Raw genomic sequence first — 23945 nt, 5'->3', positions numbered from 1 at the left:
AATAACCCTTTCCCAGTTAACACTGTGTTATTCCAGCATTACGGTAAATCTCCATAAACACTGTGTTATTCCAGCATTATGGTAAGGGTAAGACAGAGCTGGAGGCTATGGTCTGGTACCTGACCTGTGTAAAACAGTTCCCTCTCTACGGTTGCACGCTTTTCCAAATCCACAACAAAGGCATGTGGGCACACATGGGGGACGTTCACCTGGCTATCAACATGGACGGTCTCAAGTTCATTCGTGCCAAGGATAAGAATGTCATGTATGGATTCATGTACTCGGAGATCGAGTCCATCAGCATAGATCCCAACGACAATTACATGACTGTGGAGCTGAAAAATGAGGTTGTTTGTCAACAGAGGTGCTTCATGTTCGAAACCAATCAGAAGGAAGATATTGGTCACCTGATTGCTAGTTACTCTCCAGGCCATGCCTCTTGGCTCAAACCAGAGTATGAAAGTCTCAAGAAAAAGGTATGATTTTTATGGCGTCGAGCTTTGCTCGAACGGCATCTAGTCAGCGTGTATGACTGAGTCAGCTGAAAAGTTTACGCGACCGAAGGTGTCAGACTATCGATGCTTCCGCGGAAAAATCCCGCGCTTTTTGTAATGGCGTATGAATATCTGTACTGTTTAATGATTTACGACATTTTAAAGTTGTTAATGAGAAACAAATGAAAATTATCACATTGATTTACTTTAACATATAAAAACTTTCACAAAAAATAAAAACAAATCAAATAAAAATTCCAATTTCAATGCGAACTACATTTGCAAAGTCACGTGATGTCTGAAACGATAGCGTGTCTAGACGAAAGATAGCGTGGGTTTTGTTTGTAAACATTGCGTGCTGTTGGCGAAATTTAAACTGAGAAATAGTGTATCGCGGATTATTTATGGTCATTATATTTTAGGGTAGGTAATGTTTATTTGACTGTAGCATTCTCAGTAGGGTATTAACGCATCTGTAGGTTTGCAAATCATTGGTCAACTCGGTATATAAACACTGGCACGTGTTAATGTTATTGTAAACAAACCAAGCGCGGAAGCATTCATTATTATAAGGCTTTCAAGTAAAGGTTTTTGTGGAGGTAAAAGTTACTGAATTAACAAAATTTTTTTTTAATCTGACTAGATTTTCATCTCTTGAGATGCTAGCAGTGATATATACTACAAATGGTCCATAGTTGTTTACATTGTTGCACATATTTCTTATTAAGATTTTGGTTTAAAACTTATTTCTTGTTTTTATTATGTTATCAACAAGTACATGCAATGCTGCCCTTTACAACTATTAAAAGGAGAGTTCTCACAACAGTTGACTTTTTCACTAAATATCTTAATGCACACATTTTCAGTTCTTTGTGAATTACATCTGTGCCAAGGATTGTAGAGTACTCCCTTGGCTAGCAAAGATGTGTGAATAATTGAGAGCAATGGTTGATCACAAAAATCTTCATTATTTAATAACATTAGATATTGTAAATAATCCTTTGAAAAATATTCTGAAGAAATGAATGGAATTGTAAAAAAATATATCTGTAATTGAATTTTTGTGTGAAAAGAACTACTGTACAGATGTATTAGAAGCATTATTCCTGTATGAAGGATAAATATTCTTGGTATTGCTTGAATTCAAAGCTGTATGTGTGTTTTTAATACATGTACAGCTAATCTTCGTTATCGGGAATATGTAAATAGAGTTGCCAGTCCAAACCACTTCTATTTTGTGTGTGTGTTATCCTTGTTATCGCAAATCCTTGGATATCTCAAATTTAATTTCAGTCCTGTTGAATTTGCAATAACAAGGTGTGACTGTAGTCAATGGCATCAAAATATTCACAGGTAGAAGACTCTCCATTGAGATTTATATAAAGCTATATCTACTCTGTGTACATACAATAAGGGATGAAGCATTGATAAACTGGACAGTACATAGTTTCATTATAATCTTTGCTTTCTTAGCACGACGCCATTGTGGCCCTTCAGGCCTTTGATTGTTATGTTTTTTATGTGACTTGTTGTGCTAGCTTTAGGGTTAAAACTTGGAACATCCGTCTTATACATGAGATTTAATTCAAATTTTAGGCCCATCTATGCAAAAGAAAGGTATGCAAAAGAATGTAATCAATTTCATTTTATGTTTTTGCTCTACCCAAAATATTTCGATATTTTGTATCTGCCTTTGGCATGTGCTTGTGAATTTTCTTGAAGATTTTCTTTTTTTTTTTTTTTTTTTTTTGTGCAAGATTTTTATGCCCGGCCATGAATATGTCCGGCGCATATAGTGTTTGTCATGTCTGTCTTCTGTCCTTCCGTCAACACTTTGCATTTAGCTCAGTTTCAATGAAACTATTCAAGATTTTTATCAAACCTTAAATGCTGATACATATTGGTGACATCTAATCAACTGCATCAACATTTTTTTGACCTTGACAGTTCCTTTGACTTTGACCTCACTTTTCCTTATTTGGCGTTTAGCTCAGTTTCAAACCAACTATTGACAATATTTTTATGAAAGCTCTTACACTATACGTATTAGTGGTAGCTATTCAACTATGGGATTATTTTTTACCTTGACCTTCCCTGTGACCTTGACCTTACTATTCCCTATTGGGTGTTATAGCTCAGTTTCAAAGCAATTGATGAAGAATTTTTTTGCCCCTCTCTGAATATGGCCATGACATGTAGTGTTTGCCACGTCCGTTTGTGGTATCCATGTATATAAATGAGATGTGCATTTTTTTTTCTTTTGTAAGAAGTAATTTTGAATAATGATAATCTTTCTATTTACAGCTAGGCAGCATTTAACCAATGCAAAATTGCTATTTATCTTTATAGCAATTTTCTTAGAAATTTGGTAAATTTGAAGAATATTCAGAGTGAAATGAATGGGATACTCTTGAGTCAAAAAAGTTTAAAGATAAAAAAAAAAAATTGAAAAAAAGGTGACATTTTAGAATTAGAATGCTTCACTTTGCCATAGAAATAATGCATTATATTGATAAGGGAGAGTGTTTGAAAGGTTCTCTTTTTTTATTTATTATGATATGACTTGTAAACAACTGATATTTAACTTTATTAAAGCTTTTAGAGTAAATAACAATAGAGAAAAGCGTTTCAAAGGTTCTCTTTTATACATTTTTTTTATACATTTGAGTTATGACTTGAGCACAACTCAGATTTACCTATATAAAAAGCTAGCACCACACCAGACAAAGTTCACTAAAGGTTTAAACCCTGGAATTAACACAACAAAGTGAATTCCCTATTGAGAAAACACTGCATTTCTCTTCTAATTCATTGTAAGGTGTGAATAAAAAAGTGCAGTAACTTTTTCTCCATTGAAAAGCTATAAATCTTTATTTTTTTAATGTGAAGGAGATATTTCCCCTTAATTGCCCCTATGTTCATCCTTAATTTGCATAATTTCCTTTTTTTCAAAAAAGGAGAAGGGGGGGTCAGTATTTTAATTTTTTCCACAAAATGAAAGAATGCAACCTATTTTCTATTATGAAAAGGGCAGAATATTGAGCCATGAGAAGGTACCAATAAATCCCTGGGTTTTTTCCCCCATATTGCATTACAAATGTCACATTGGGCAGGGCATTCATGTCCTATGGACATATTTGTAATTTTAGTCTAATTTAAATGGAGAAACCTTTTTACCGACTTCTCTGATTATTTCCTTCTTGATTTTTCAGACTAAGATGACAGATGATGAAAAGCTGAAGCTGTATGAGGAATTGGTTCGGTGCCGCAGAGCATTGTCCGACTGTCGACTGTTACGTCCAGCCCAGTCTCAACACAGCTCGAGTTTCCTGAAACAGTCCATCAGGAGGCAAGTATTAAAGGGACTGTAGTTCCTCAGGGAAAGAAATATCCTAAATAATGACTATTGTTCCTCAGGGAAAGAAATATCCCAAATAATGACTATTGTTCCTCAGGGAAAGAAATATTTCAAATAATGGTGGTAGTTCATCAGGGAAAGAAATGTCCCAACAGATATCCCAAATAATGGCAGCTGTAGTTCCTCAGGGAAAAAATATATTGACCTTGAAGACTAGTATTTCATTAATATATCATCTTAAAACCTCTAAACTATGGTAAAACATTATTCTAAATCAACATAAGTTCGGATTCGCATAGCTCTTTATGTTGCGATATCAGAATTTCTAGAATGCGGCTTTAATTTGTCTGACCTTGAAAAATAATACCGAATCTTTTTCCTTAGATTTCTCTCCCATTCACCTCTTCGATTGTTAATTTTAATGCCAGATTTGTGTCTTTTGATTGACCTTGTTTGTTGTTTAATCGTGTTCTTCTGGCAATCATATTATTTTTCGTTGTTTACCATATCCGAATCATAATGGTACGGACTACCAAATATTGTTTTGAACTTAATCACTCCATATCATTATCTTCCCACCATTTTATTCCATAATCACATTGTTTTGGAAGTTTTCTCTCTAAATTTATCTGATTTCTGTAATTATCAAGAATAATTCTATTTTCATCCCAACCCAACCATGGTACAAACTCTCTAAACCATCGTCAGTAAACACGCTTTACCAATCTCTCACCAGAGGGCGTATTACGCTGCGCTACAACACCTCTGTCAAGGTCTGAATGTCAAGATTCTTGGCAAAACTTATTTCTACTTATTGCATTATAAAGTATGATTTTACAAGTTTTAGTGTTAAGCTTAAAATCTTACAGTAAGTTCACAAAAACAACAAATTCCATGATTATTCTAGTATTATTGGATGAATGAATGAATGAATATTTATATAAAACCTTTTAATTTGCTCAGATGTCTCATATTTATATTTACCAGCTTCTGAGTTTATAAAATTCAGACAAGTGTTTGATTTGCTTAGATATGATCATTACAGTTTGATATGCTAAGTTAGTTTTAGTACGTTTTGATATGATTTTTAGACGTTGACAGAGGTATTAGTGGAGCGTAGCGGGAACGATAACTCTGGGTAGAGATTGACGCTTTACAACGAAACCACCACCATTTTTATCACTCAGTACAACAGTGTATCACTCTTGTCACCAATGTAGTTTATCGATACTTGTTGTTTTTGCGTGTTATTTGTTTATGTAATATATGTCTCTTGATAAAGACGCAGGTTGCGTAGAAAAATAGAGTTTTAAATAACCAACAGTGTTGTGGCCTTTTCAGTGCTTTTATATATATATATATATATATATATATATATATATATACAATCGTGTGAGCTATCAGTAATATCGTTAAAATGACAAGAAATTGCAAAAAATAAGCCCAAAATTAAATTCTTGTGTAAAGTAAAGTTTAAAAAATTGGTTTTTAAACAGTTTTTTAGGTCATCTGAGTAAACTCAGGTGACCTATTGCAATTGGTTTTCGTCCGTCGTGCGTTAACAATTGAACATTTTTAATTTCTTCTTAATAACTGCCAGTCCAATTCTTTTCAAATTTGGTATGAAGCATCATTGGGACAAGGGGGACATAAATTGTAAATTTCAGGACTCCAGCACCCCTGGGGCCCTAGGGGCGGGGCAAAAACTGCCCAAAATTGACCAATTTTCAAAAATCTTCTTCTCAAGAACCACACACGTGTAAGAAAAACTAAATGCATAGTGATGTAGAGCAAGAAGGCTTCTACCAATATTGTAAATTTGATGATCGCCGGGGTGGGGGTTCTGACCGAGGGCGGGGCCAAACTTGTTATATAGTGTTTATGTGTAAAACACTTAAATTACATCTTCTTTAATGCTATTGATACTAAATTGAAACTAAATGGATAGAGCAGGTAGTCTTATACCAAATTGTAAATTTGATGATCCCCAGAGTAAGGGTTCTGACCCCATGGTGGGGCCAAACTTAGTATATAGTATTTATGTGTAACTTTGCTGATACTGTATAAAATCTAAATGCATATTTAGGAATAGCAGAAAAGGATGCACAAAAAAATGGTGAATTTCAATCAAAACCCAGGGTTATGACTTTAGGATGAGTCCAAATTAGTCATATCTTTTGATGTTTTAATGTTAATACACCTATTATTTAAAGCCTTTCATCAGTGTATGAAGGCAGTGAAGTTTTAAGAACACATCTTGTTTTATACTGTTGCTGGACATTATAGCCCATGGAAGTAGTGATACTTTTTCACTAGTATTCAGGTGACCGATAAGGCCTGTGGGCCTCTTGTTTAAATTCAAAATGAAAACCGAATGCAAAAAGACATACAGTTCCAAAATAGACAGAATCCATTGTTTAGGAAATCGTCACGTATGCATTATCTACGTAATTCTCCTGAATATTCTCATCATTGATGTTGATGTAAGCAAACTGGGATTGAGAAAGGATATTGATTCTTCCCCAAGTATTACAGGGGGCTGTAGTTTCTCGGGGGGGGGGGGGGGGGGGGGGGGGGGGGATCCTCAAATATTACAGGGCTTGTAGTTCCTCGGGGAAGAAATATCCCCCAAGACTGAAGTATTACAGGAGACTGTATGTAGTTCCCCTAGAAAATATCAAAGGGATTTGTAGTTCCTTGGGGGGGGGGGGGATATCCCCAAGTATTACATAGGAATGTAGTTCCTCCGGGGGGGGGGGGGGGGATTTCCCCAATTATTACAAGGGCTGTAGCTGTAATTCCTTAGCAAAAATATCGCTGTGGCATATATCATTTTGAGCTTTGAAAGAATCATGAAATATTTAACTCGTACTTCAGATAATAATTCATATATTTTTTCTTTTTTTATTAATGGTACATGTATTTTGCAGACTGACCAAGTCTAAAATGGAGAGACTGAGGAGTTCGACCATGACTGTTGGTCATTTTGACATTAGTTACTGGTCATTCAGCAAATCGTGTATCAAACAGGCCCTCAGTGTCTTAGATCCTCAGACGGAAGAACAGGCTATTAAAATGTTCTCCTCAATCCTTGTGTATTCAGGCCTCGGGGAGCCAGGTAAACTAGAAAACAACACATTTCTCTACTTCTTACAACATATGTGCTATATTTGTTAATTAGGCATGTTTTGTTTTAATTCTGGTTTTTTAATATCTATGTCTTTGTTAATCCTTTGAATTTAGTTTAAAATGTGTTTGTTGAAATTCTTTGTTTTAAAACTGAATTTTTAAACTTTTCATTTAAAGGGAAGGTGAGTTATTAATGCAATTCATTACTAGTAGAAACATATTCTATTTTATTTATTAAATGTTTTGCAGCGAAACCATTTAATTTCGGTAGCATATTTGACTCAGGTAATCAGAACGTTGTTTTGTGCGGTAGCTCACTGGCTGACGGAACCTTTACTAATCAAACTATTGCCTAGGTGATGGTCACTCTGTTGTTGTTAAATCTAGAGCTTAATTTAGGAAGCTGTGCTATTTTGATAAAGGTAGATAAATAAGCTGTAAATAGTGTAAAACTAATGGAAATTATAACTGAATTTTAGCGGAGCTTATTCAGCGAATCTTGTGTGGTAAGTAACAGGGAGGTCACATGACTTTAGCAGGGAAGATAACTCGCAGCTGACTTCCGTTTGCTCTTATTTTTCCTTTCTTTCTCTGATGCTAGATAACAAAATGATTGTATGTGACTAAATGACAGGGGAAAAAATAATTTTTTTAAAATTATGATAAATAACAAAATTACTAACATGAAATATAAGTAAAATTGAAACTTTATTTTATGGAGATTAACAAACAGATTTAACAACTTATATTAAATGTCTCCTGTCGTCTCAGATATTTGTGTGAGGGGTCATTGGAAGCAACTTTAAAATGGTATTGGTATATAGAAGAATAATTAGACTGGGCACCAGGAATTCTAAAAAACAAAACAAAAACAAACCACTAGCATGTGGAGGTTGTGGGGGATATACATGAAACATTATCAGAAATTAGGAGAAATCTTGGGATTCCGTGGAACTAACAAGAAGGGATTTAAAATGATATATATTCATATATAGGATCAGGTGCTTTTTATATTGTTCTACACAGAAAAACATCAATAGTTGTATATGCTTACCTTGTATCATATGTTATTGTTTATATAATGTCTGTAGTATTATTTAAATAGAGCTAGAAAATATCTTACTTTGTGTAGAATTCTAAACAGAATAGAGAAGGGGACTGTGTGGGACTATAGAGAAACCCATACAAAAAGATTGTTTCAGTATCTACTTTTGATTATGATATACCTGTAAATCTAACAATTCTCTATAGTTTGAGAACTTCACACGTTTGTTGAAATGTGGTTGTTTATACTTACAATCAGTAACACAAGTTTTATTTTAGTTTTCTAATTTCTCTCTCACCCATAACAATTAACAAAGAAGGTTTTTGTTGTAAATAAATTTTATTTGGTATTGATATTATGTAATTGGATATGGCCTTCTATTTTTTAAATTTCCACCACCTTGATTTCTGTTGTACTTCTATGTATGGCCAAAAAATTAACCTTTAGTTTCTCTGGCCATTTCTTTGGTTTTTTTTTTTTTGTTGGGGGGAGGGGGGGGGGTAACTGTAGCATAAATTATGTTTCCTTATTGCATAAACATTTTATTTAGAATTACCATCTGAATATTTTTTTAACACTTATTTTAAAGCTTTCACTGTTAAGAATAAACTATATGTTTAAACATTTGTTATCCCATCACCATTCATTTGTGTGTGTAACACTGAACTTGTAGACACTCTACAGGCCACATTTTTTCCTGATTCATTGATCTGATACTTCACATGTAGCTTTGTTATCCGAAGAAGAACCATATCTATTTTAAGATCCAAAGGTCAAGGTCACTACAGAACTTTATAAAAAAAAAGCTTGTTGACACTCTACAGGCCACATTTTTTGTTCAGTTGATTTCATACTTCACGTGCAGATTTGTTATCAAGAGATAATGAACCCTATTGACTTTAAGGTCAAGGTCATTATGGAACTTCATAGGAAAAGCTTGTAGACACTGGGGATACAGGTTAGAATAGTTCCTCAGTACCCCTTGCTTGTCGTAAGAGGCGACTAAATGGGATAATATTTAGATGAGACCGCAAAAACCGAGGTCCATGTCACAGCAGGTGTGGCACAATAAAGATCTCTTTCTGCTCAAAGGCCGCAAGCACTGAGCATAGACCTAAATTTTGCAGCCCTTCACCAGCAATGGTGACATCTCCATGTGAGTGAAAGATTCTCAAGCAGATCGTTAAACATTATTCAACCAACCAGCTTGTAGAGGTCTTGTTTATAAAGTTATAGAATAGTTATTTTCCCAAAATGTACTGAGAAAGAAAACTGAGTTATTCCCCTGTTTAGTGTTAATAAAATTGATCAATGCTGTAGCTTACAATCTAGTCTAGGGGTGCCCGAGAAATTAAACATTTATTTTTTTTGCCTTACTGTTTGATTGTGTATTTGAAGTATTTACTCCTACAGTATAATGATGTTTAATCATGTCTCTGGGGTTATATGCATTCGTGTACAATGATGTTGTTTGATTGTGTCTCGGGAGTTATCTACTCCTAATGTATGTTAGTATTGTGGAATTGTGCCTCCAGAGTTATCTGCTCTTAGTGTACGATAATGATATTTGATCGTGTCTCCAGAGAGTTATCTGCTCTAAGTGTACGATAATGATATTTGATCATGTCTCCAGAGTTATCTGCTCTAAGTGTACGATAATGATGTTTGATCATGTCTCCAGAGTTATCTGCACTTAGTGTACGATAATGATGTTTGATCATGTCTCCAGAGTTATCTGCTCTTAGTGTACGATAATGATGTTTGATCATGTCTCCAGAGTTATCTGCACTTAGTGTACGATAATGATGTTTGATTGTGTCTCCAGAGTTATCTGCTTCTGGTGTATGATAATATTCGATAATTGTGTTTTCCTTAGTTAGCTTCTAGTCCCCTTAGCGATCTACTTGTAGTGATTGATTTATTGGGTTGTTTTTTTTAATCAGGAAAGGATGAAAAGCCCGACTTGACATCACTGATTCAGAATGTAATCCACAAGTGTATGGACAGTGACCAGTTGTGTAATGAGTTCTACCTACAGCTCATCAAACAAACCACGGAACACCCAGGTAATGGTCAAACAAACCACAGATCACCCAGGTAATGGTCAAACAAACCACAGATCACCCAGGTAATGGTCAAACAAACCACGGAACACCCAGGTAATGGTCAGACAAACCACAAATCACCCAGGTAATGGTCAGACAAACCACAGATCACCCAGGTAATGGACAAACAAACCACGGAACACCCAGGTAATGGTCAAACAAACCACGGAACACCCAGGTAATGAGTTCTACCTTAAGCTCATCAAACAAACCACAGATCACCCAGGTAATGACCAAAGGTATAAAGTCAAGACACTTTTCCCATAACAGCCAAAGATCTGTGGTCAGATACACTATACCCATAACAACCAAGGGTTGATGTCAATTCCCATGCAATTCAAGAGTTTTACTGGACCTGTATTATGTCCCAGTTTCTGACCTATGCTTTGTTCCCGTTTCTGATCTGTACTTTTTCCCAGTTTTTGGCCGCTCCTGTACTGTGTTTCAATTTCTTCTGACCTGTACTGTTCTGTGTTTTAGTCTTTAATAAATCATACCTGAACTGTGTCTCAGTTTTTGACCAGACCTGTACTGTGTCTCAGTTTTTGACCGGACCTGTACTGAGTCTCATTGACCGGACCTATAATGTATTTCAGTTTTTGACCGGACCTGTAGTGTATTTCAGTTTTTGACCGGACCTGTAGTGTATATCAGTTTTTGACCGCACCTGTACTGTGGTTCAGTTTTTGACCACACCTGTACTGTGGTTCAGTTTTTGACCGGACCTATACTGTATTTCAGTCTCTGATTCTGTATTACAGATCCCAACAGTTTAGTGAATAAGAAGAACTGGCAGTTGATGGCAGTGGCCTGTAGTAGTTTAACGCCCACCCACAGTCGTCTACAGAAGTACCTCCTCTGTCACCTCCGCAAGTGCTCACTGGATTCCACCTCAGAGGAGGGCCGCTTCGCTCGGTTCTGTCACAAGGCAAGGCGTAGTACTCACCACTAAAACAGTATCTGTCAACACTAAAACATTATCTGTCAACACTAAAACATTATCTGTCAACACTAAAACAGTATCTGTCAACACTAAAACATTATCTGTCAATAATTGCCTGATGAAATGTAGTACACATCATGAAGGGTTTTTACACCTATGAATTGTACTATCCACCAGTAGGATAGAATGTGGTGGAAATAGTATAGTTAGATCCTAGGCAGCTGACCCGGCCTCTGGTGTGTCCAGGGGTCTGTGTTTAGCTGACCCGGCCTCTGGAAATAGTATAGTTAGATCCTAGGCAGCTGACCCGGCCTCTGGTGTGTCCAGGGGTCTGTGTTTAGCTGACCCGGCCTCTGGAAATAGTATAGTTAGATCCTAGGCAGCTGACCCGGCCTCTGGTGTGTCCAGGGATCTGTGTTTAGCTGACCTGGCCTCTGGAAATAGTACAGTTAGATCCTAGGCAGCTGACCCGGCCTCTGGTGTGTCCAGGGGTCTGTGTTTAGCTGACCCGGCCTCTGGTATGCCCAGTGGTCTGTGTTTGCTCTTTTCTTAATTCTGTATTCTTTATGGGATTTTTGAGACTGTTTTCATTTGTTCATGTAAATGTAGATGAAGGTTATAGCTGATACCAGGTTTTCTCTCCTATTACAGTGCTTTACACGAACTGCTGATCAGAAAAGAAGAAAGTTTCCACCCTCACAGAAAGAGATACAGTGTCTCACAGAGAGGTCTCGCACATTTACATTAAGTATGCATGTACCAGTATTTATAATAACTGTAACCTGACTAACTCGTTAATGTTTAATTACAGGAGGCCAATCTTTGAGAAGGTTTATTTCTTGAACATGGAGAACAGAAGTGTGGAGTTTGACTCAGCTTCCACCTGTGGAGAGGTGAGATTTCATTTCTATGATTGAGTAAATTGTAGAGTTTGACTCGGTTTCTACCTGTGGAGAGGTGAGATTTCGTTTTCTACCTGTGGAGAGGTGAGATTTCGTTTCTATGAGTAAATCTGTGCCGGATGTGTTATAGCTTCTTCATATTGAGTCTATCATTCATTGAAAGTTTTTCCAGAAAATGCTAAGCAATATAATAAAACTAAATTGTTAGGAACTCAGTTATTAAGAGATTTTGCTTATAAGGAATGATTTGAAAATTCCCTGTTGAATCCTTTATAAACCTTAAAGTTTGTAGATATAAAGAATGTTTATAGGGACCTTGTAGGGAATTTCCAGTCCATGTTAAAAAAATTCACACAACCAGAATTTCAAATTTATTGAATAATACCACCTTCACACTCACGAATTTTTCTTACGAGTCGTTTCGGATCTCTGACTCGTAGTCAATCGCAAGCATTCATAAATCACTCGTTTGTATCGTTAATAACTCGTTACAACTCGCACACACTCGTAAGGATCCGTGAAAGTAGGGGCAAATTTTTTGACATGTCAAAAAAAAATTAACGATTGTCCACGGATTTCATTTTCCATAAATAACTTGTAACAATCCGTAAGTATCATAAACTGGTCGCAAGAACATGTAAACTGTTCGTAAGAATTCGTAAAAAGTTTTTTTTACGAATCTTTGCGGTTAGTTTACGATATGTTATGGATAGTTTACGAGTTGTTTACGGATTATTACGAATGCCTAAGTGATATTTATGATTTCATTCACGTCGGGTTACAATTGCTTTACAGATTGTTCAGAGTCATTACGAGCACTTTACGTATAGACACGATTACTTTACGAGTACATACTTAAACTTTACGATTAAGGAAAGGTATAAAAGACCCAAAATCTAACAGTTTCTTTCAGTTGTTATCAAGACATCAAAGAAGTTACACATCTTGCATACAATATACATACATGCTGTTATAAGTAATGTCAGTGGTCGAATGATGATACAAAGCCAATTGCGAACACTTTTGAGTCAAAAACGTAAACAATCGTAACTAACTCCTAACTATTCGTAACAGCAGGTTATCAACATGTTAACAGGTCGTGATTACACGTAAAAGCTAAACGAAATCGTAAATTATCGTAATATCCTCGTAACAATCCCTAAAAAGCTCGTAAAATATCATAAATTGCTTGTATTTATCCGTGTTTACTCGGAACAAATCGTAAATATGTGCCGTAAATGCATTGCAAGAACTCGTAATAAACCGTAAATGGCCCGTAAATACTCTTAAAACGTTCTTAAACAGCTCTTTAAAGTGTCTAAATCGTAACAATCCGTGTACTTTTACGGATTTGTGGAATACGTAAGTATCCGTAAGAAAAATCTGTGCGTGTGAAGGTACCATTAAGGAACACTAGACTGGATGACAGGGACTTTGAACTGCTTTACAGCTATGATGAAATAACCAAACAAGTTATAACCTGTGATGAAATAACCAATAGAAATTATAAACTGTAATGAAATATCAAACAAAACAAAAAAATAAACGAACTGTAATGAAGTAACCAATGAAATTATAAATTGTGATGAAATAACCAAAAAAGTAATTAACTGTGATGAAATAACCAAAACATTATAAACTCTGATGAAATATTACCAAAAAATTATGAACTCTGATGAAATAGCAAAAAAATTATAAACTGTGATGAAATACCTTAAATTTTGGTAACAAGTTCAATACTCTTTTTCTAGCTCACTAGCATCGCATAATACACCAAATCGACCTAAGGCCAAGGTTTAAAGACATGCAACGTTTCTGACATTTTCTCTAAAATTCTTTTTTCATCTCCTTGGTATAAAGAGTTCTTGTATGATTTCTGAAATAGGTTTAAATTTTACAGTAGTATGAGTATTAACTGACTTTGTTGTGTCGCCTGCGTTACACGCAGTGGTGACATATAGGGATCACTATCCGTCGTCTGGCGTCGTCGTCGTCACAAAAAATTTCTGTCACAGTTTTCTCAAGAACCACATGGGGCAACTCCCTGATATTTGGCACAGAGCATCAGTGTGGCCAACTGTATTGTGTAAGACATTTTCGAATCTGTCGCTTAACAACTTCCTGTTTGCCGGGACTTAGAATTTTTTACAGCAAAAAAATTTTTTGCTGAAGATTTTATTTTATGATTAACTGAAGGACAGTATTTTTATGTACAAAAGGACAGTATTTGTAATTCCCATACTGAAGGACAGTATATGTGATTTCAGAACAGCACTAATTATGATTTTTCTTGAGAAACAGTAAATTGGATATATAAAAAGACAACAAGACTAAGCAGTAAACCCAACAGATAATTACTTATGGTTATTACCATTGTCTTGAAGAGCACAGTAACAGGTTGATACTTATTTTCAAACATATGTTTTCATTCAGTCTACATTTAATAAATGTCTTAATTTCAAACAGATTCTCCCAAAAATTCCATTCCATAATAATGTCTCATCTTTCAATTTCAATTAAGTTATCGTTAAAGAATGTTTAGTAATTCTCAAAACCTTTAAAAGGAGTATTAAACTGACAAAAACCATTTGAATAATTTACTTTTTCAACATTATACGTGATATATTACATATAGAATGAACTAGCAGGCGACACATGTCTTCCGGGGAAGACTTAATACTGCGTTTATATCGGCCTTGGTAGCTGAGTGGTTAGATTACCTTACTAGTAATGCAAGGGTCCCGGGTTTTTCACAGTTGATCAAGCATGACATGACATTTCTTTTGTTTTTCATGGTTCATCGAACATGACTTGAAATTTTTTTTGTTTTTCACAGTTCATCGAGCATGACATGACATTTCTTTTGTTTTTCTCAGTTGATCAAGACAGTGAGAGCAAAAATTGGAATGCGCTCGGATGCAGAATGTTTCTCATTGTACGAGATTGGGCCATCAGGTAATTGTCAAACATCTGAACAAAAGGATCTGCATACCTTTGTGCTTCTTATGTGTGCGTGTCTGTCTGTGTGTGTGTTTGTGTTTCAATGAAATCTTATGAATTGCCCTACTGTTCCAGAGAGACACATGGCACATGATGAAAGGTTGTCGGACATGCTGAGTAAATGGGAGAGACTGGGAAGAGGATTTGGCAAGGAGCAAAAAATGCTGTTTAAGGTAGTAAAAATAATGTTTTCAACATTCAAACAGAAGACCTATATAACTTTTAAGATGAGTTAATATTTCAATACACCTCTAGTTATTTTGTCCATATGAATATATACATTTTTACACCTATGGGAAGAGGGTAAGATTTTGTTACACATTTGACAGAATTTGCTTCCCTTTGTAGAAGCGGCTGTTCATTGACCCGTACATTAACCCCTTGGACCCGGTGGAGTGTGACCTGGTGTTCCATCAGCTGATGGGGTACCTGGCTGAGAGTAAAATCCCCATCACCCAAGAAGAGGCAGTAAGTTCAATAGAGAGTTCCATCCATCCTACAAAGTTCAATAGATAGTTCCATTCATCCTACAAAGTTCAATAGATAGTTCCATTCATCCTACAAAGTTCAATAGATAGTTCCATTCATCCTACAAAGTTCAATAGATAGTTCTATCCATCCTACAAAGTTCAATAGATAGTTCCATTCATCCTACAAAGTTCAATAGAGAGCTCTATCCATCCTACAAAGTTCAATAGATAGTTCCATTCATCCTACAAAGTTCGATAGAGAGCTCTATCCATCCTACAAAGTTCAATAGATAGTTCAATTCATCCTACAAAGTTCGATAGAGAGCTCTATCCATCCTACAAAGTTCAATAGATAGTTCCATTCATCCTACAAAGTTCAATAGATAGTTCCATTCATCCTACAAAGTTCGATAGAGAGCTCTATCCATCCTACAGATATTGTGTGACCGGCTCTAATGTCTGCACCGATACAATGTAAATAATAGGGTAATCAAATCAAGTTATGTCTTTATATACCAATTACAGGTGAAACTCTGTGCCTTGAAAATACAGTCTGAAATGGATGAGCTGCAGTCCCCCGATATTGACTACAGGTTTGATAACAATTTTCATGATCAGATCACAATAAATAGCCAGCATTTTGTCAATTTTTCCTCAAGCCACATTCTCCTGATACTCGTGTTGTGAACTATTTCAGTTCCTGTCACATTCTCCTGATACTCACGTTATGAACTATATCAGTTCCTGTCGCATTCTCCTCATACTCAAGTTATGAACTACTTCAGTTCCTGTCACATTCTCCTTAGGCCATGCCAATTTGTAATCTAGTTCGTCGGATTCGCCGCTTCTACAGTATTTGTAATAAATTCAAATTATAATATTATTAAAAAATAATATCCGCCCGCAGGTTCAAAAATATCCGTAAATTGTTTTTCGACTTTTTACAACAAACACACAAATGACCTTGATGTATGTGCTGACAAATGACAGAAGCGCGGGCTCTCGAGAAATTTCCTAACAGTGTAATACGGTTAAGTTATTCGTGATGTCTATCTTAATATGTACGATACTTCACAACACTGGGTTGGAAGTTGTTCCTTATGCTGGAATCGAACTGGAAGCCAATGAAACTTTTGAAGCACTATTCGATGCCACTATTTAAAGAACATCGACAACATACGATTGATTGTTTGATCATATATTGACTAAAGTCTCTCTTGAGAATATTTCACTCACATGAATACGTTACCATTGGCGGTGAAGGGCTGCAAAATTTAGGCCTATGCTCAGCGCTTATGGCACTGAGGGATCTTTATTGTGCCACACCTGCTGTGACAAGGATCTGTTTTTGCAGTCCTATCTGAACTGAAGGACCGCCTCATTTATTCGCCTCCTACAAGCAAGGGGTACTGATCGAGGACTATTTTAAACCGACAGTTAACGACAAATCACAAAAGGTTTGGTGATGTCCTATCAAAATTCAAGAAAATGCTCAAAGCGATGCAATGGAGATTTCAATGAATGTCAAAACTGGATGTGTCCCTAGCAATATGCATATCTCTGAATCGAAAGTTTGTAGAAATGAAACTTAAATAAAATTCTTCAAAAAGACCTTATCAGTTAATGTTGCAAAGTACATGTTTTAGGTATAAAGAAAATAAGTCTTTGAAACCTGAAATACTTCTTATTTATTGTAAACTATATCAACAAAGTTGAAAAATATATAAGTTTATGTGGTAAACAAATGATATCTGATGATTTTAGATCTTTATTTTTAGGCGCCCGCTTTTTAAAATCACACTTAATTCAATTAAAAATATTTATATTTCTTGTATTCGCTCGCCTCATAATTTTTATCTCCAAAATTAAAAATAATATTTGTAAAATAATTTCGCCCTCTCGCCTCACTTTTTTTGTTTGAAAATCCGAAGAACTATGTTACAAATTGGTGTGGCCTTATACTCAAGTTACGTACTATTTCAGTTTCTGTCACATTCTCGTAATACTCACGTTATGAACTATTTCAGTTCCTGTCACATTCTCCTAATACTCACGTTTTGAACTATTTCAGTTTCTGTCACATTCTCCTAATACTCACGTTATGAACTATTTCAGTTCCTGTCACATTCTCCTAATACTCATGTTAATATGAACTATTTCAGTTCCAGCTCAAGAATCCTTCCAGCGTATATTAGAGACTCGGTGAGATTAGAAGATGTGGCCTGTGTTCACAATTCATTTTTGGAGCTGACCCCTAATCAGGCAATATTAGCCTTCATTGAGGTCCTAAAACAGTGGGATTTGTTTGGTGCTCAAGTCTTCAATGTATCGGTAAGGGGATGTGTTTTTATTAGTTCCGTTCTTCTATGTAAAGGTTTTGCTGAAATTAGTAATAATGTTTATTTTCTCATGAAATGTTGAGGAGAAATCCATCTGAAAACACAGAGTTATTATGATGGGGATTCAAGAGATAGCTATCTGACACCATTGCTTAAACAGCTGAACACGGTGTCACCTCGGTATATCAGCAGCTTTTGTCCCTATTTTGGCGTTATATCAAGGGTGGCATTATAAAAAGTTCGACCCTTTTAGTTCATCAGTTTGAAAAAAAGTGGTTGATCAATTAATAAATCATTGTCCTTTATTGTCATCCATATATGACAAGATATGTAAATGCATGAAATTCCAAAATGTTAATTTGCTGGGAGTCATTATGTAGTGATGTTGTTGAAGGTAACTTTTATGTGTAAAATGTCTCCTAATGTTTCCAGCAAAATTACACATCGTCTCTTCCCAAGAGCCTGCTCTTAGCCATTCATCAAAAAGGGATCACGCTGATGGAAGTCCGAACATTTGTAAGTGAGATCAATTTGACACTTATCCAATCTTTCTTTCCTTAATAAGTACATATACACTTAATATGAATCACGACATTACAGCTGTATATGCTGTATCAAACAGGTTTTTTTAATGTTGAAAACCAGACCAAAATTTAGTTGGTATCATGAAGTTCAGAACAATATAAAATTGTAATTTCTGACAAATTTGACAATTAAATTAATATGGCACTTATAAAGCTCTAAATGGTATATGTACCACCACAATGTTTAAATTTATAATTTATTAAAGGTATATTGTGAAATGGAAGTACTCTAAATCCTGCTTTCATTTTCTTTTGAAAGAAAACTCTTGCCTCCTACCAATTCACTTTCACTTTACTACACAACTTATTCACAAATATGAGGCAAATAAATTTGGCAAAAATTTAATTGCAATTAGCAGCAACAATAGCAATTACCCAGATACAAAAGCAAGCAATGCGTAAAAATGCTATACAAGAGTAACAAGTACAAACAGAAAACCTTCCCCACAAGTGCACACGAGAAGTAATAGAAAGAGTGATTATAATGTAAGGATAGGAGGGTTTTTAACCTTTAACCTGCAGACAACAAACACATGATTAAATAAGGTAAATAAATGGTAACTTTGCAAGAACGGTGAAAATTGTGACATAATACACTATATTAGTTGCAGACCAAAAAATGTCCGGATTATTGAACAGTTGCAGAGATTTACTCTTGCCTCCTACCGATTCACTTTTACTTTCTGTTTGCAGAGAATACTTGCCTCCTACTGATTCACTTTTACTTTCTATTTGCAGAGAACTCTTGCCTCCTACCAATTCACTGATGTGGTCCACTCCAGTCCTGCCATCACCAGTATTATGATTGTTGTGGGTCATGTTGCCAAGGGAACCAAATACATGTTCACTACAAATCAGGTTAGACAATTATGAAAAAGGCTTAGATTGAAGCTAAAGCATGCATAAAATGAAGTTGAATGAGAATTTTGGTGCCCTGCAGGAGTGTCATGGTTAACACTTATGACCATGTCATCATAGTGAACAATTGTTGCCTATATGACTTATGACCTCAACCTGCATCCTATCAAAGTCAAGGCCGTAATCCGGAATCACATTTCCCCATGAGATACACCCACTCTAGCACTACATGTATACTGGGTCCTTATTCTTTGATACAGGATGAGCTGATGCACTATAATCCGCGTATTCTTGAATTATCACCACTTAGTGTGTGGTGCAGTATTGGATGAATAAGTGATAATAATGCAAATCAGAAATTGCACTCGTATGTCAGGGGCTAAAATATAATATCTGCTAAATCAAGTACACATACAGTATATGCATTGGATTCTTATGCCTAGAAAGTAGGGCAAGCTTGTCTTTCATTTGAAGAAAAAAAATAGTTTTGTGCCATTAGGTATTTATATTGTGTTAAATCTATATGTTCCATGAAATATGTTATGAAGCTGTTTATTTTTAACATCAATAGATTACATTAAATCTATATGTACCTTGAAAACTGTTTATTTTTTATATATTTTCTTAGGCTTTTGAGATTGCTCACCTGATTAAAGACTACATCAATGAGCTTCAGTCTCGTTTTCTGATCCCCGCCCCCCAAACTACAGACATCAACATGAACCGGTCCTCGACTGTGTTCTTTGACGACGCGTCTAACACGCTACAGACACTTGTATAGCTGGGAGTGGGACAGAACGGATCCAGAATATCACACTGTGTTCATTAGAAAGATTTCTAACACTGTAGTCGGAGTCGGAAGGATGTCCGAAGTGCATATTGTCCTGTTATTGTGTCGTGACTCGGTGTTTTTGTGGCCATGCTTTTACTGGACAGAGAGGTCCTTTACTGACCAGACTGACCAAGCCTGTATCCTGTGCAATCTGACGATGTGATATGTAGTGTGTGGCACATGTCTCCAGTGTTTGTGTGCTAGGACTGGTGATATTTTTGTTTGAATTCTTTGTTATATTTTGCACTTGTTAGAAATACTCTGAATGCTTTTTTTTTTTTTGGTCTATAAGTTGTCTTTAAAGGCAATAATTTTTTGGAATAAGAAATATATACAAGTCGTATCAAAAGGAATCTCATGGGAGTGAGTGTCAGTATAAGTAAGAGGAAGAGTAAAGAGACCAAGTTCTGTTACTGAGGTGATGTTACACCACACACAAAGTGGCTTCTATGGACTGTTTTTTTTATAAGTTTTGTGCCTTATCGTAATGCAGGAGAATGGGATATCAGATTCATGTGTCTGTACTTTTTGCTAAAACTTCTGTCGAATCAGAATCCTTTGCCTGTTCGGTACTGCTTTGAAATCCAAAAAAAAAAACTGCTTTAAACTTGACTGAATGTTGGCATGTTGCTGAAGATAACAGAAATCCTATTTTGAATTATTTCCCTTATTAGAACTCTCCTGTAAATCAGAACAGAGAGGGAAGGTTAAGGGCATACGTGACGTTTCTGACATTTTTTCTGAAATTATTTTTGTCTCCTCAATATGAAGAGTTTTTGTATGATTTCTGAAATGGGTTTTGATTTTATAATATAGTAATATTACCATACTCTTTATATCGGCCTGGGTAGCTCAGTGGTCAGATTACCTAACTAGAAATGCAAGGGTCCCTGGTTCGATACCTGATTGTCTCAAAGATTTTTCTCTCTTTATTTGCTATAGTGATATCCATTTATACAGCTTACTGTTGTACATAAGAGCTGACTTACATTTTTACTTGCAACAACCAGAAACTATCAAAATGTGCAAACTCTAAAACTGACCTTTTTTTTTTTTTTTTTTTTTTGTAGAAACGAAATGTGTAATGTGTGTGAAATGTCATGAACAATATATAGGATTGAGAAACATCGCGTGTGTCCTTAAGTGGGACATGGGCTGTAACTCTAAAACTTTAATATGTACTTCATGTGGTAGTTGGAGATCAGTTAATTTTATCAATTTACTTTCAGGGGTTTAATTTAGTAAACAGTTTAGAGGGAAGAGAAAAAAAAATGTTTTCAGGGATTGTTGATTAATTCGAAATAAAACTGTTCATGATTGATGTAACTGTAAGGAGATGAAGAAGCGGAGAACGTTCATGGTAACTACATTCTTAAGATTCTCTCAAGCAAGTGGAATTACTTCCCCTTCACAAAAATATTGGGAACCTAAATTTGATTTACTTTCAAGAGTTCCAAGAGAAGTGGTTCTAAAATGGTCTATTGCTCAAATAACCTCAGAAAAGCCTTGATGCTTTGACCTCAGGCAGGGTTGGGTTTTTTTAGCCATTGTATGGGAGTTTTTGAAAATTTTACTTTCTTTTTACTGATCACATTTATGCAATGATTACAATTTGCTATCAATATATAATGATATACTGATATTTCCTCCTTTTTTGGATAAAGTTTTGAAGTTTACTCTCCAAACACATTGGCATGTTTTGTGTATTAATTACAGTTATCAAATTTTGGTGCATGTAACAAAGTTACATGTACTTTTGATGCTTTGCCAATTGATTTACACTTGCTTTTGTTTTCTTTTTGAAAACTAAAAAACTGACATATTAAAACCTCACTTATATTATACAAAAACTTTTGAGACCAATACTTCATAAAACTTCCCTATATCACAGCATACTACATATAACTCAGGCCTAAACTGATCATTGTTTTGCATTTATTCGATTGTCTCACAAGCATGATGTCACTGGTTCAAAACCAGTCATATTTTTTTTTTGTATGACCAATATACGTTGCAAATCAGATATTGATTTAATGTTATCCACACCATATCTAGTCAGTATTTTAACGCCAAATATTATTGTAGCTGAATCCTTTATACAAGAAGAATCCATCTCTCATGCATTTTCAGGTTTACAAATTTTTTAAACATTTCAAAACTATTGTGTATAATTTGATTGTTCTATATATTTTTTAGAAATGGTAATTTTCAAAAACATCTCAGAAATTTTTCATATTTTCCGTGTCTCGTGGAAGAAGCAAAATATGCGAGTTACATGCCAAATGAAAATTATTTTGTGATGGTGTCCAATAATTAACATTCGACCCAAGTTTATTGAAATGACATGTGAATACAATTTACTAATGCCACTTGGTAGCTGGGTTTTTTTGTTTTGTTTTTTCTCTCTTGCCAAACAGTACATGCTTCCTTTTACGGAGACTTTAATTTAAACTTGGTACTACCATATATCGAGTCATTTTTGGCTTTAGGAACATTTAGTAGTTTGCAATCTTAACACTCTTTTGGAGCGCAATTTCATTTAACAGGTGTATGATATATACGAATACATTCTTTGTAAAAATAAAAATTTCTGGTGAGTTTTTCTCATCCACCAAAAAAAAAACCCAACATTTCCCGTGTGCCGAAATGATCTGATACAAGGTATTTCACATACACAGAGGATGCTACTGACAAACTGTCTTCAAGTTTCTGAAGAGAAGTTTGGGGGTTTTGTTTTTTTGTTTTTGTTTTGTGCCTGTTAGACAAATAGAATGCATATTGAATACTTTTTCACATGTAACAATTGTTCTGTGCCTACATTAATCACACCAGGAGCAACAGATCTGAGAATGGGGTCTAGTCTTCCAGGGTTATGACAAACTTTATACATTTGATGTCTTTATTTATTGTTGTTTGTACTTATTTATGCAATGGATATTGTTTTTGTTTACATTGAATTTGCTGTATCTGCATTGTCTTCGGTGATTTCCAGTAGACTGGATACCAAGGTTTTAGGAAGACCTGGTGAAAATAACACTCTCAGCTGATTCAGGATGTACACTTAATATGGAGAGAAATATAGGTTATTTGATCATAGAAGCACCTATGGTACTCAATCCAAATGTGTAATCTATTCATAAATATAGGTCTTCCGAGTGGAATGTGTGGCCCATTTTTTAATGGATATTGGCAAGAAACTCAGGTTCTTGTGAAGTGAGACTAAGATTAAAATTTTGTATGAATATCATAAGGCGAAAACTCATTTTTGCAATTTTTTTGTTACACCTAATGGTATTTTCTTGATAATTTAAGAGGAGGAAAAAAATTCTTGGATATGATGCTGATGTAACATTCGGTAGACTGTAGACTCGGGTTCAATTCTACAGGAAGCATTGAAGACCCTCTGTGGCTCGGAGTATTGTGCAATAAGTAAACGTATTGTGTCAGAGAATGTCTTGTACAACTAATAAATATATTTTCCTATGAAATCTTGTCTGTTTTCTTTTCATCAAAAATAATCTTTTAAAAGAAAAAATGGCAACAACATTTGCAAACATTTTACTCGCTTGATTCATAAACTGACACTGGTCTGTTAACATCTAATGTAAGTAAAGGACGGGGTTACAAAACACCAGTGTCCGCTTTATGAATCAAGCGAGTATAATGTTTGCAAATGTTGTTGCCATTTTGTTTTGCTATAAAGATGTCTTGTGATTTAGATTGCAGTAAGTTGATTTAATTGGCTATAGATATGAAGTGCCAAATTAGCATAAAACTCTAATAATTGAAGATATCTTTAATTGTTTAAAGATATCATCAATTCATTTGATGTGTGCAACAATTCAATTAAAGATCTATTCAAATGATTACTGATGTCTTCAATTCT

General features: G+C 35.2%; 1 protein-coding gene across 12 annotated transcripts in view; it reads left to right on the top strand.

The window, feature by feature from the left end:
* The window catches only part of LOC125649105 (myosin-I heavy chain-like), a 72238-nt gene extending 48691 nt beyond the window's left edge, over positions 1-23547 (top strand). For 4 of the 12 annotated variants that reach the window (XM_056166521.1, XM_056166518.1, XM_056166514.1 and 1 more), the window contains 17 exons: positions 75-476; positions 2091-2111; positions 3707-3843; positions 6783-6970; positions 7231-7266; positions 9970-10092; positions 10893-11059; positions 11726-11802; positions 11886-11967; positions 14853-14931; positions 15052-15149; positions 15325-15444; positions 15972-16039; positions 17609-17777; positions 18218-18301; positions 19108-19227; positions 19856-23547. In XM_056166521.1, coding sequence (XP_056022496.1) covers positions 75-476; positions 2091-2111; positions 3707-3843; positions 6783-6970; positions 7231-7266; positions 9970-10092; positions 10893-11059; positions 11726-11802; positions 11886-11967; positions 14853-14931; positions 15052-15149; positions 15325-15444; positions 15972-16039; positions 17609-17777; positions 18218-18301; positions 19108-19227; positions 19856-20008 — 2124 coding nt within the window. In that variant the 3' untranslated portion in view covers positions 20009-23547. Of the gene's footprint in view, positions 1-74; positions 477-2090; positions 2112-3706; positions 3844-6782; positions 6971-7230; positions 7267-7460; positions 7488-9969; positions 10093-10892; positions 11060-11725; positions 11803-11885; positions 11968-14852; positions 14932-15051; positions 15150-15324; positions 15445-15971; positions 16040-17608; positions 17778-18217; positions 18302-19107; positions 19228-19855 lie in introns of all 12 variants that reach the window. The other 8 variants (XM_056166522.1, XM_056166519.1, XM_056166513.1 and 5 more) reach the window with 5 other exon arrangements.
* Positions 23548-23945: the final 398 nt, after the last annotated feature.

The sequence above is a fragment of the Ostrea edulis genome, chromosome 5 (genome assembly GCF_947568905.1).
Source record: "Ostrea edulis chromosome 5, xbOstEdul1.1, whole genome shotgun sequence".
NCBI classification, from domain to species: domain Eukaryota; kingdom Metazoa; phylum Mollusca; class Bivalvia; order Ostreida; family Ostreidae; genus Ostrea; species Ostrea edulis.
This window is presented reverse-complemented; position numbering and strand designations above follow the sequence as displayed.